The sequence below is a fragment of the Diospyros lotus genome, chromosome 12 (assembly GCF_014633365.1).
Source record: "Diospyros lotus cultivar Yz01 chromosome 12, ASM1463336v1, whole genome shotgun sequence".
Classification (NCBI taxonomy): domain Eukaryota; kingdom Viridiplantae; phylum Streptophyta; class Magnoliopsida; order Ericales; family Ebenaceae; genus Diospyros; species Diospyros lotus.
Window position 1 is genome coordinate 34,409,665 of NC_068349.1, and position 13,093 is coordinate 34,422,757.

General features: G+C 35.8%; 1 protein-coding gene across 1 annotated transcript; it reads right to left on the reverse strand.

Annotated features, from left to right (window-relative positions):
• Positions 1 to 3,602: 3,602 nt before the first annotated feature.
• LOC127786984 (RGG repeats nuclear RNA binding protein A-like) lies at positions 3,603 to 10,106 on the reverse strand. Its single transcript, XM_052314802.1, has 7 exons — positions 9,669 to 10,106; positions 8,570 to 8,888; positions 8,362 to 8,427; positions 8,093 to 8,222; positions 5,055 to 5,213; positions 4,907 to 4,963; positions 3,603 to 3,949 (listed from the first exon to the last, which is right to left on the reverse strand). Exons 1-7 carry the CDS (start codon positions 9,844 to 9,846, stop codon positions 3,773 to 3,775), a joined length of 1,086 nt encoding a protein of 361 aa, XP_052170762.1. The 5' UTR covers positions 9,847 to 10,106; the 3' UTR covers positions 3,603 to 3,772.
• Positions 10,107 to 13,093: the final 2,987 nt, after the last annotated feature.

A 13,093-nucleotide genomic window follows, 5' to 3' on the forward strand; every position in this document is an offset into this window, starting at 1 on the left:
CCTTTCCCTTTCTCTCTCTGGTTGTGTTCATCGCGGCTCCTCTCTCTCTTTCTCTCGCCTTCGATCTCCTCTTGGTCGTTCACCGCCGCCATTGATCTCTTCTCTTGGTCTTGCTCTCTCGTTGCTACCGACCTCACCTGTTGGTCGTTCTCTCTTGTCGCCGATCACGTCTTGCTGCGATATGTATCCAACTATCTATCTTCCTCCGCCAACGCAAAGTTGCTCGTTGCTCGCTTGCGTATTGCTTGCTTCAACAAACAGCAAGTTGCTGCTGCTTGCTGCTTGTTGAAGCAAGCAATACGCAAACTTGCTGCGTCAGCTTGCTGTTTAGTTGCTGCAGTAGCTGTTGATTTCATTAGATGAGTTTTAATTTAATTTCAATGTATATTATTCAATACTTAGGGAAAAACAAAAAAACAGAAAGTGAAATGAATGATTCGGATAGGACTGGAAGTACGGGAGCATCGTCCGAGGCCTCCTCAATTCTTAAAAGGAAGTTAAATGATGTCGGATGGGACTCATGGGAGTATGGAATGTTAATTGATCCGAAAAATATTGATAAACTTAAATGTAAGTTATGTGGTAAAATTATGTCTGGAGGTGTTTACAGAGTAAAAGAACACATTGGCCACATTTCTGGAAATGTTTCTGCATGTCCAAAATCTTCTCCAATTGATCAATCCAAATGTAAGAATGCTATTGCCGAGGCAAAGAATAAGAGGAAAAATAAGAAGGAGGAAGATTTGATGAGATCAACTGTTAATATCTCTGAAAGAGTGGAAGGGGATGATGAAGATGAATTGCAAGAGTTGGGTAGCAAAAAACGTCTCGTACTCTTGGCCCTATGGATAAGTTTGCTAGCTCCATCAGTCCTGAAACTTGTTTGAGTGCGAGAATGACCCAAAGGCAACAAACTATTAGTGAAACACTATTTAAAGAGAGAACACAGTCTGTTCGTGAATATTGTGCTAGATGGGTGTATGAAGCTGGTATACCTTTCAATGCGATTGATAATGATAGCTTCAAATTGTTTGTTGAGGCGGTTGGTCAATTTGGGTCGGGCTTCAAATCTCTCAGTCAATACCAATTGAAGAAATCGCTATTAAAGGGGGAAGTTGACAGAATAAAAGAGTTATTGAAGAAGTATGAAGAAGAGTGGGCACGAACTGGGTGCTCCATTATGACAGATGCTTGGACAGATAGAAAAATGAGGAGCATCATGAACCTATGTGTTAATTCTAATGCAGGTACTGCTTTCCTTTCTTCTAAAGAGTCTTCAGATGAAGCACATACAAGTGAACTTATCTTTGAGTATGTGGATAAGTGCACTGAGCAAGTTGGGCCACAAAACGTCATCCAAATAGTAACCGACAATGCTGCTAATAATATGGGAGCAGGAAAATTATTGAAGGTGAAGAAGCCAAATATCTTTTGGACCTCATGTGCCTACTCACACCATCAATTTGATGCTTGAAAGTATTGAAAAACTGCCGAAGTATAAGAAAGTCATCGATCAGGCCAAGAGTTTCACAATCTTCATTTATGCACACCATAAGATCTTATCCTTAATGAGATCATTTATGAAGAAAAGGGATATAGTGAGACCAGAAGTCACTAGATTCGCTTCTACTTTCTTGACTTTACAGAGTTTGATGGAGAAAAAGGACCAACTGAGGGCAATGTTTACCAGCTCTGAATGGGAGGAATACAAATGGTCGAAGATTGTTAAAGGGAAAGCAGCCTATACTACTGTAATGAGCATTGCTTTTTGGAATGGTGTGACTATATGCCTTAAGGTTTTTGCACCTTTGGTGAAGGTGTTTTGAATTGTTAATGCGGATAGAAAGCTTTCTATGGGCTTTTTATGTGGAGAGATTAAGCAAGCAAATGAAGATATTAAAGATGCCTTAAATAATCTTGAAAAGAACTATAAGCCTATTATGGAGATTATTGAAGCAAGGGTAAAAGATAGGCTAGATAGTCCACTACATTTTGCAGCTTACCTTTTGAATCCCTACTACTTTTTCAAGGATATGGATATACAACTTGATAATGAAGTGATGGATGGGCTTTTTAACTGTGTGGAGATGTTTTATCATTATGATGGTGAATTGCAAGGCCATGTTATAAATGTTGAGTTGCCAAAGTATACTCGTAAAGATGGAGCTTTTGAAAAATCGTGGGCAACTCAAGGGTGTGCAAAAAATGATGACAATTATAATCCAGGTATAAAATTCATTTAATCCTTTCTATTGTGTATTAGTGTATAAATTAAATTTGTTTACTTTATACTTGTTTGACCTATGTAGTTACATGGTGGATGACTTATAGAAATCAAACTCCAAACTTGCAATGAATGGCGAGAAAAATTCTCTCGTTAACCACTAGTTTATCCGGTTGTGAAAGAAAATGAAGCACTTTTGAAGCGGTTAGTGTATATATGAATTATATTTATTTACTATCAATTAGTTATCCTTATTCAGTTATTATTTATATTGATATTGCTTTTATTTTATTTATGTAGATACATACGAAAAAAAGACATAAACTAGATGTGAATCGATTGAACAATCTAGTCTATGTTCAATTTAATGCAAAATTGATGAACAAGCACAAAAGGGAGACGGAAATGAATGTTGATGTGCTATTTGCTAGTAATGCACAAGGATGGATTGTTGATGGAGAAGATGATGAAATTAAGCATGATACGGGGCTTACTTGAGAAGTTGTTGGTGAAGCATCGAGAGCAGACGAGATGCTTCAAACTCGAAGAAGTTCTAGGATGAAAGAGCTTCATGAAGATGATTTTCAATCAGAAGAAGAAGATGAGCAAGAAATCAATTAATTTGATATTGAGTCCAATGAAGATCGTGTATTGGAAGAATGTGGAGAGGAAAAAGACCAATTAGATAGTTAGATTTAGATTCTTCGAATATGATTTATATTGTATTATTGCTACTTCTACTTTCTTGAACTTATAACTAATATAATAATTTATTTTCTGAGTCTTAATTTTATTATTTCATTTGTCTTTTCAACTTTGATTTACCTAAAAAAAATATCAAATTACATCAAAAAAAATTTAAAAAAAAAAAATCATTTTTCCTAGTCGCCGCCTAGACCCCGCCTAGACGCTAGGCCCTAGCCTAGTGCCTAGCGCATTTTTGAACACTAGGTCACTAAAATCAAGATTATCTTGCCAACTCTCCAGAGCTCTCAAACCTGACCAAGTGCAAAAATCACTAAACATGCCACTCCTAGAATTGGGCCAAAAATTAACCTAACCACACCGTTTAATCCCTTGTTCTTGAAAGACGAAAAAGTAAAAAAACCAAATTAGCCAACCCATAATGTCTCCAAAAGGTAGAGCGTATAGGAGTTTACTTGGAAGCCCCCCTTCTTAATAATTTGCCATATGTTAACCAATTACCATAAATTAGCATTACTTAGAAAGTATTAAGACTGAAATAATTAGCAGACTTGCATCTACTTAAAACAAAGATGAGATGAGCAATAGCCCTTTAGGTCATAAATCAAAATTTTGTGCGCAGAAAATTTCTGAAACAAAATACCACATAATAGCAATAGAGAAGGCCAAAGGGTAACACATGAAGCTCCACTTAAATTTACATTTTTGGCATCAAACGTAAGGCCCTTTTTTGATACAGGAAACTCAATTATTCAAGTTAATTTCCTGCCACTCAAGACTAGAAGTAAGACGAAAGAAACCATACAAGAGCCTGAGATATGGATGGCTAGGCAATAGAGAACCTCACTTGGCACCTAAGGTTGGGAACTGCCCAGGGTCTTCAATTTTTGGGGCTGAGATATTGTTCATTGGGCCCCCTCCTGTGTAACCTCCCCGGGGACCACGCCCACGGCCCCGACCACGCCCCGTATAGTACCTTTCTCCTTCAGCAGGCTTTAAGAATTCATTGATGCTGACAGACTAGAACAAGCAAATGCAGGCCCAGTCAACAAGCCATAGTATTGAAAACAATAATCAAACATGTACAATATGTATAAGCTCCGCGGGCATCCACATGCCAGACCTTTATAGCAAAATATTGCCAGCTTTATTGATGTTATAGCCATATATATACAGCTGTTGAAGCCAACTAGAAGCATACACATTAAAAAAGCCACCAACACTATTCCTTGTTATGTGCGCCCTTTTCCCTGCCCATTCAAACTCAATTAGAGCACACAAGCATCTGGGACGGAGGGAACTTAGCCCTCATGTTTCCATGCTCAGTATGAGCAAATATGGCACAAATCACAAAAAAGGGGTTCAGGAGGTAGATGATCTAGAACACCCCCTCCTCTCCCTCCCATGTGGACTCTTGATCTAGCGCCATGATCACACAAGGCCAGATATTAATAGTCAAACTGCAGGCTTGTTAATGATATAGCTATGTATTATTCTCAAAACCCAATTGTAAACTAGACAGAACACAATTTATGTCGATGTTTATTTTGTTGACATCCACCATTGAGTACCTAACTAACAAAATCAAGGTATCAAACCCCTTATTCCATGAAAACATGTGTAACAGTGGAAATATTTAACAGTCAGGTCATGGTTGGCAAACATTACAGAAATATGATGTTTCTCTGAAATGTATTCAAATAAGTTTACGAGTTTATCAAGTTCATATTTGAACAAACAACCAACATGCAAAAGCAGTACCCACCATGTAAATTGTGATATAATATTTGAGGAAGCCAAAAACTAGGACAGCGGAAGAACTAAACATGTCACTAAATAATAGGATTGCAGGCATGCAAATTTGACCATGTGATCAAACTAAGCCTCCAGGAGTTCAGTCAATCCAAAGTACATACAGACAAAAAAATGAGTATTTATATGACAATATAAGTAAATCAAATATGTGAGAAGCTGCACCTTTTTGGTTTTCTCTTCCTTCTCAGCATACTCTTTCCGCTTATCCTTATCAGAACCCTACATAAGCGATATCAAATGGAAAAAAATGACTAATATGCTTGCACAATTAACAACTAAATTAAAATCCAGATAATTCAGCAGGCTTTACCAATTTAATGAAGATATCATCATTGACTTTCTTGTTTGAGAGTTGTTGCATGGAAGCAAACTCTTTGTCAAAATCCACCTTCCTCTCCTCAGTTCTAAGTGCCAGCAATGCCTTCCTCTTCTCTTCCAGCACCTTCTCATACTCTTCTAGTGTCATCTCCTATATGTATATTATTTTCAGGAAATGACAATCATAAGCATTGTCACATGGACATAGTAAATTTCTGTCATGGCGTATTGAAGCAATTCGCCATCATATTTGCATTTCTTGTAACAATATTTATTCCAACCAATTTTTTAACATAATATATACTTTTGGTGCTTCTACAGGAGACTTTAGGTTATCATTCACACAAAACAGAAAGTAGTTAAATGGGAAAAAAAAAAAAAATTGGAGACCAGAACAATAAGTTTCTTCTCAACAGCTAGATTTCTTTTTTTCTTGATCAATACAAAAACAGTCTGTAATGCTCCGAAGAGGACCATTAAAGCTCTCTGGTCAGGCCCCAATTTTGTCATCTTCCAGGGGAATTAATCATGGCCTGGTTAATGATGGGTGGTGTCAATAAGTGCAGACAAATGTGCAAACCAATTATATATAACTCGTTCAAGTGAGATTGTTATAATCAAGGACTAGTTAAACACAAAAAATATAAATTAAAACACTGCTTCCTTCAGAGGGAATTTAGCAATTAAAATTGCCAAGCACTCTCGTAAAAAATTCCCAAGTAAAATGCACTTAGCAGTTGAAAGTCAAGAAAATTGTTTACTTTACAATGGGTGTTCCAAAGATTCAGGAAATAGTATACGCCTGTTATTTACAGATAAAAACTTCTTATGGACTTGACTGAGCTTTTAAAGGGAAAAAGGAAACTATACAGACCAAAAACAGGAATCTCTTTTGAACAAATAAATAACCAACAACAACCAACTGAGCAATAAAATATTAGAATCACAACCACATGAAGCAGAAGATTTTATTTGAAGTTCTACAGTGTTTTACTGTTATCAGAAAATAGCATATCCATGAGACAAAGCCACAATCAGTAAATTATTTCCCACCGTAGAAATATCTCAAAGGTTCATAAAGCATTTCCATCCTACTTAACATAGTTGAAGCAGTTGGTAGAATAATTCAATGATATCTCCATTCTTAAAAACCTTGCCTGGAGCTAAATATGATGCTTAAGTCACAATACCCCTACATTGGAGGTCTGAATAGCCAATATGCCAACTTGCTCCTGCCAACTACATCAACATTTTACCCTTTTGTTCCAGAGTTGCAACAGTGCATATTAATTGGACAATTTTTAGATGACCGATGGTGTAATATACTGGGTTTAAAGGAATTTATGAAAATTAAATTTAATTGATAAAGTGGGCCCAGGAGAATTTATTGATAATTTGGGGTGTTGGAATAAATTATTTAAGTGTTGGGTCTAAGTGAAAAAACAGAAAGGAGTGTAGAAAGAATTTACAAATTTTCAGGCCAAAGTGTAATTCCCATAAATGCCATTTTTGGCATTTTAAGGAGCCTACTTTGGGCTCAAAATCCAAGCAATACAGCTTAAATAGGCCCAATAGCATTATTGGGCTTCGTGGACAGGGTTTTGATGAACCCATAGGGCCCAATTTCATTGAAAATCATTGAACGAATTAGAATTCAATAGAACTTGGTAAAATCACATAATGGGTTAACCAAGTAGACTAAATTGAACCCACATAAAATTCAATCAGGCTTGGGTTAAGGCGAACCAAGAGACATGCATCAAAGGGTTAACCAATGAATGATTTGCATTAGTAGCCAATGAATGATTTGCTACTAATTGTGTTCCTGTTTGCATTAGTAGCCAATGAATGATTTGCAAGAGTAGAAGTTGGTAATAACACATAATGGGTTAACCAAGTAACCTGAACTGAACCCAAATAAAATTAAATCAGGCTTGGGTTAAGACAAACCAAAAAACATGCATCCAAGAGTAGTAACTGAAGAGCATGATGATATTCCTGTTCGCATTAATAGCCAATGAATAGTTTGCAATAAATTGGGCATTAAAATTAATGAAAAACTGATTTGTTTCAAAAAGGTTTCAGCGACCTCACAATCTGCAAAGATTTTTTCAGTTACCTAGAATAAAAATCTGCAAAGCTTGTTCTCTATAGAATCTCTAAATTAGGCTTTTGTATAATCATGAACTCGTTGTTTACTAAAAATAAAAGGAACCAACAGATCTACAAGACATGATTATTAACTTGGACTTCATGTTCCTCCTAAATACACCAAATGAGACCACTTAAACCATCCCCATAAACCCTAAAAACACAGGGACCACATACTTTTATAAACAAAGGCATATAAACTTGAGTTGCACGATAAGATGCAAGCAATCTTGAAACATGAGAAGTCAAGTCCTTTTGGGAATTTATTGATGAATCAGCTTTGGTGATTTCAGAGCCATTTACAGTTACTGCCAGGGGAGGGGGGTTGTTTGAGAGTGGAACTATTGTCTAAAAGAATAATGAGATAGAACTATACCAAAAACCAGGATTTAGGAGTAAAATGCACAATAAAAAAACTCAAGATACTGTAATGAGTAAAGATCCCCATAAATTTTAAGATAGATAGATGACAATAACACAACTCAACCCCTAGATAAAATGATAAAACAAGTATCGTATATGCCTATTGAACTCATCAAAATGCAGAAGATAAATTTCATCTCATAGATACATAGCAAAGAATTTATGAATTAATGCACCGAATTTTGGTTTAAGTGAAGGAATTAAACTCAGGCAATAAAAGTTCAAAAATAAAAAAAAAATTGTCTGAAAAAGCAAACAAGAAAAAGAAAGCAAAATATTGAGCTCAATGCTACTTGAAATTTCAACTTGCTTAAGGTTGAAGAAAGTATTGCTTTCATTTTTTACAGGTAGAGTGGTCAAAACTTCATTTTTTGTTGGCTGAAGCTTGAATTTAACCATGAGATGGTACTTGTTTTACATTTTGATACTTCTAGCAGGATAATAGAGGATATTCACCTTATCCTCAGGTTCCTTCTCTTCCGCCTCATTTACAGGATTCTCCTTGCTGCTATCCATTGCGTCGTCTCCTGAGGGCTTCTCAGCATCCTGATTTTTCTCGACTTCATTGATAACTTCCTCAGTCACTCTGGAAAAAGTAAATATGAAGAAAGAAACTAAATCAGACAATGCATACAAGGCATGATTTAGAAGAAAAAAAAATGATAAGAATGAGAAAAAGGCCCAAAAATTCTAAGGCAAGTTAGAATATGCAAAAGAACACTAACTGAGCAAGTTCATCAGCAGGAGTTCCCCAGTTTCCTCGACCAGATCCTTCCCGTTTAATCTCATTTCTGCATGTACAATTAGTTACAAGTGAAAGTGAGAGAATTTGTATGGAAACTTTCAGGGTATGAAATGTAAGGTAAGTTAACAAGAGCAATGGAGAGCACAAAAATCTGATCTCTAGAGATACAAAGAAGGGGATATAATTACCCCCATCCAGTTCCACTGCGACGTTCAAAAGGCCTCCGAGGTCGTTCCCCTTCTGCTGCTTCTCCATCGCTAAAGCCACCACGACGACCACCACGGAAAGAACCACGTGGTCCACCATAGCCGCCACGCCTTTCATAGGGCTTCCCAATATCAGTCTCTTCAGTGGCACCTTGTCCACCAGGAAATCCACTATTGCCGAATGAATTCTCATTGTTGGCCGAGTCTCTATTAAAACCACTGCCACGACCACGTCCGCGCCCATAGCCACGTCCACCACCACGGCCTCCTCCACGTCCTGCTTCAGTCTTTGCCTCCCTCACTAATGGGTCAATGTTTTAAGTGAGCAACATGAAAAATGGAACAAGTGTTTGTACTTTCATAAAATTAAATATTTAGAAATTGACTTTGTTTATTTGTCAATGGATTCCAAACCATTTTCTCCATCCCCACAATGTGGGAAATGCTACTGTACCCAAGGGGTACCGATACCCTGTATAACGTGAAGAGTATACATTACAAAGGGTGTACATCTCCGAATCATTGTGTTGTGCAGTACACCATTTGTGCTGCATGAAGCACCCTTTGCACAGGGTACCGGTGCCCTTGGTACCATAGCATTTCCCCCAGAATGTAGCTTATGGGAGTAAGAAAAACAAAAACTTGTGCTTGAAGAAATGTTGGGTCCTAAAAGCCTAAAAGTAGCGCAGACGCGTGTATGACACATGCTCAAAAGTATTGATATGACCTGCCGTTCGAGATACGGAAGAATCACACCAAATTTTACACTGCTCACTCCGCTCTTACCGGTAGTTTATATTTAACTGCCGGTAATTTGTTCCATGGCCCATTTTTCTGAGAGAGATTGTATCAAACCGAAATATTAAGCTGCTCGAAACACGAAACGCAATAACCCCATGCAAATGCACAAAATCCCCTAAACGCTCGACAAGTCGTCTGGACACCAACATTCAGACCCGGGCAACTCATATAACTGAAGGCAAATTCTCAAACACATGGAGTGCATTGAAAAATACGAGCACACACTACCACACAGTCACCAAATTACTGAAAAGGAATATAAATTTAAGAACCGACTCACCGGCCTGAGAGGGAGGAAGCGGCTTAGAAGGCAACCTCGCCGCCGGCTGCTGAGCCGGGGACTGGGTCGGAGCTAGTGCCTTCTTCTGCTCCATTTTCGGCTGCTGAGCAGCGATCAGCTGCGAGGGATCGTCGTTGTCGAAATCCCCCAGCAAATCGAAAGGGTTCGCAGTCGCCATCTTGGAACCCGGCACCAAGAAACCCTACCTTTCTCAGAGAACAAAACTGAGGCAGACCCACCCTAGCTCAAGTTGCTCACAGCCACCGCCGATTCAGATCTGCCGACGCTCTCCATTGAAGCCTCATCAATTGAAGATAGATAAACTGGAAAGAGAAAGAGAGAAGAGAAGAGAAGCGTATCGTGAAACCCTAGCCGCAACCACAACGCAGTGGAGAGAGAGAGAGAGAGAGAGAGTGAAACCTAATCCGAAAATCAGAACTTATCGTCGTAGCGGCTCGATCGATGTGCTAGCAGTAAATAATTTATTTATTATGATTTTTATTAATTTATTTTTATGTTAAGTCGGTTGATTATGAATGAATTATTATCTTCCTACGTTATTTTAGTCCTCTAATAGCAGAATTTTACGGATACGCCCCTCAGCCATAGCCGTCAACGTGGCACTATCTGCACCGTCGATTACTAGTCTATCTATCTATAGTTTTTGTTTAATTATTTTGAAAATTGAAGAATAATATTTGGTAATCTTACTATAGGAATAGTATTCGGCACTATCTGCACCATAGGAGATTGCCAATCTGGTGCCGCCATGTGTCTGTCTCAGGAAACGCTATGTATACTTCAGATCTTCATCCCATATTTGATTTTGAACAATATTGACTCGATCAATCGAGATTCTTTTCAATATTTTTTTCGAAGATTATCTTATCTCTTCAGAATAAATTTTATGTCATCTTTAAATAAAAGTTAACTTCTACAAGTATGGGTATCCGACTACTGAGTGACTTTTTATTTCGGGTATCTTTTCTTACTGACTTGAGCGTCGGAGTCATTCCGGAGAATTAAATCTCCACCCTTGCAAGTACTTGTTTCGAGACAAATCTCGGTGATCGATCTAGTATATCACTTATTTCTTTGCGGGGTATCTCCCAACTTATTCTTAAAGATGCTTGTGGGTTTTTTTATTAATATATTTGTTTTACATAAAAATATATAATAGAATATACAAAGTTAATGAATTTATTAAGTAATTAGTTAATTTGGTTTAAGTGAAGGAATGTACAGACCACTTTACACACTGTTTGGATGGGAGGTACAGAGGGACAGGGGATGGGCAAATGGAAAAATGGGGATTCTTTTCTTTATTTGGAAGTGAATGGGAATGATTATACTTTTCTTTTTTTTATTACTTTGTTCCATTCTATTATTTATTTAAATAAAATAAAATTATATTAATTTACACTTTATTATTCCAAAATAACGAGAGCATGATACGGTTTACAATATTTCCTTTACCCTTATATTTCGTTAAATTATGTCTACTTTGTATTCTACATAAGGTGTTTTAACTCAAGATAAATAGTAAAGTCTTAGACCATATTTATATTTTTTTATGTAAATTGTTAAATAAGTTACTATACATTAAAAAGAGTCAAATAGACCATTATCTTTTTAGACCTAGGACCAAATTAGCTTGTATTTACAGCTCGATTTCAAAAAATATTAAAAACAATACTAAAATGACTAATACCATAATGGCTACTAGAATCGTCCATCAGGTTAGATTACTCATCAAATACTCTAACCTAGCATGATCTACTATTGTAACAAATAAGTCATGCAATGACGTAACTTAAAAATATAAGATCGTATAAAATTAAGGATATGTGATTCACAACTTAACCCTACATGACTCATTAATTTGGTACAATTTAATACAATCTTTTAGCCCCGCACAACACGATTATGGCCCAACCCATAACAAGCCATTTGCCCGTTTGAAAAAATATTAAAAAATACATAAATTAAAAAGTAAAAAGTTAAGTATTCTTTCCAATAATTTAAATTTTGAATTTAATATTATATTTATAATTATTTAGTCTTAACTTCTTATAATACTATACCCTACCCTCATTAGTAATATTATAATCAATTATAATACATTTAAGTTATACCCTTAAAATTACAAGTCCAATTTAAGAATTTAAAAACATTATCTTGTAAGCTATGTGTTCAAATTATAGTTTTACTAATATTTGGATGATTTTATGCTATAAAATTTATAAGATTAATTAAGAAAAATTCAAATAAGAGATAAAATTTTCTCGTATGGAATAAGTTAAACACAATATTTTTATTTTTTTTTTAAATTCAAGGTAGTCATCAGTCAATACCTAACAAATAAATAATATGTTTTTATATATATCAAATCTTATTTTTTGTTGAGGAGAAATAAAAAAATTAATTATCGTCGAGATATATTTTTCTCGAAAAAAATCTCATGATTACAAAAGTTTACAAAAGAACTAAATATATATTTAATCATATAAGAAAATAAAAAACTAAAATACAAAAAAATTAAATAAAAACAAATATTTTTCCTTATAGAGAATTTGTAAGTTTGTTGCACTACACACATGTAGGGAAATCCCTACAAGGATGTGTGCACATGCTACGATCAAGTAAGCTAAGCAATTCACCTAGGATGATTGCCCGTAAGCTAAGCAATTCACCTAGGATGATTACTCTTGCGTAGTCTCTCGTGCTCGTGTCTTCTATTACGAGAGAAGGTAAATTGTAGGTGTGAGAGTTTGTCTCATTATATAGGAAAAAGTTTGAACTTGTACCCCATCTAATTGATACCAGTATAACAATTATCCTTACTAACTGAATAACTCACTTACACCTTATACATAAATCCCTGTAAATGCATTGATGGTCTTAAAAGTTATGGTTGTATTTCAAATTTGACCATTCAAATTTCTTATGGTCACGAGGTATGAAATGTTTATATTAAAATGTCTTAATTTGTTATGAGAAATATTTTGATATCTCTCCCTTGCTAACACTCTTGGTGGCTTGCTTTCTTGTTCTCTTTCTAACTTTATTCTTTAGTATCTCGTTATATTTGATTATTTTAATTTATCTATATTTTTATATTTCTTCTTATTCTCTAAGTTTAAAATTCTTAATTATTTCATTAATATTATTTTGTTACACAACATTTATTCGCAATCAAATTTAGTATCTACCGATCCCTAACTATTCACGAAAATCTTATGAGAATGTAGGTTTGAGAGCTTATACCCTTTGCGGGTACTCAAGTATCCAATAAACACCAAAGGAATGGCATGAAAATTAAATTTGTCCTCATGTGAACAAATGTTTGTGGCATAACAAAGACAACCATACATCTTGAGTAAGGTGTAATCTAGTACTTTCTAATAAAGAATATAATAGGGGTT

Excerpts from the sequence above, each read along its gene's own strand:
- LOC127786984 (XM_052314802.1), bottom strand. The coding sequence starts at position 9,846 with ATGGCGACTGCGAACCCTTTCGATTTGCTGGGGGATTTCGACAACGAC. Across the intron at positions 8,223-8,361 it reads CCTGCTGATGAACTTGCTCA|AGTGACTGAGGAAGTTATCA; the intron begins GTTAGTGTTCTT and ends TACTTTTTCCAG. Across the intron at positions 4,964-5,054 it reads ATGATATCTTCATTAAATTG|GGTTCTGATAAGGATAAGCG; the intron begins GTAAAGCCTGCT and ends TCGCTTATGTAG.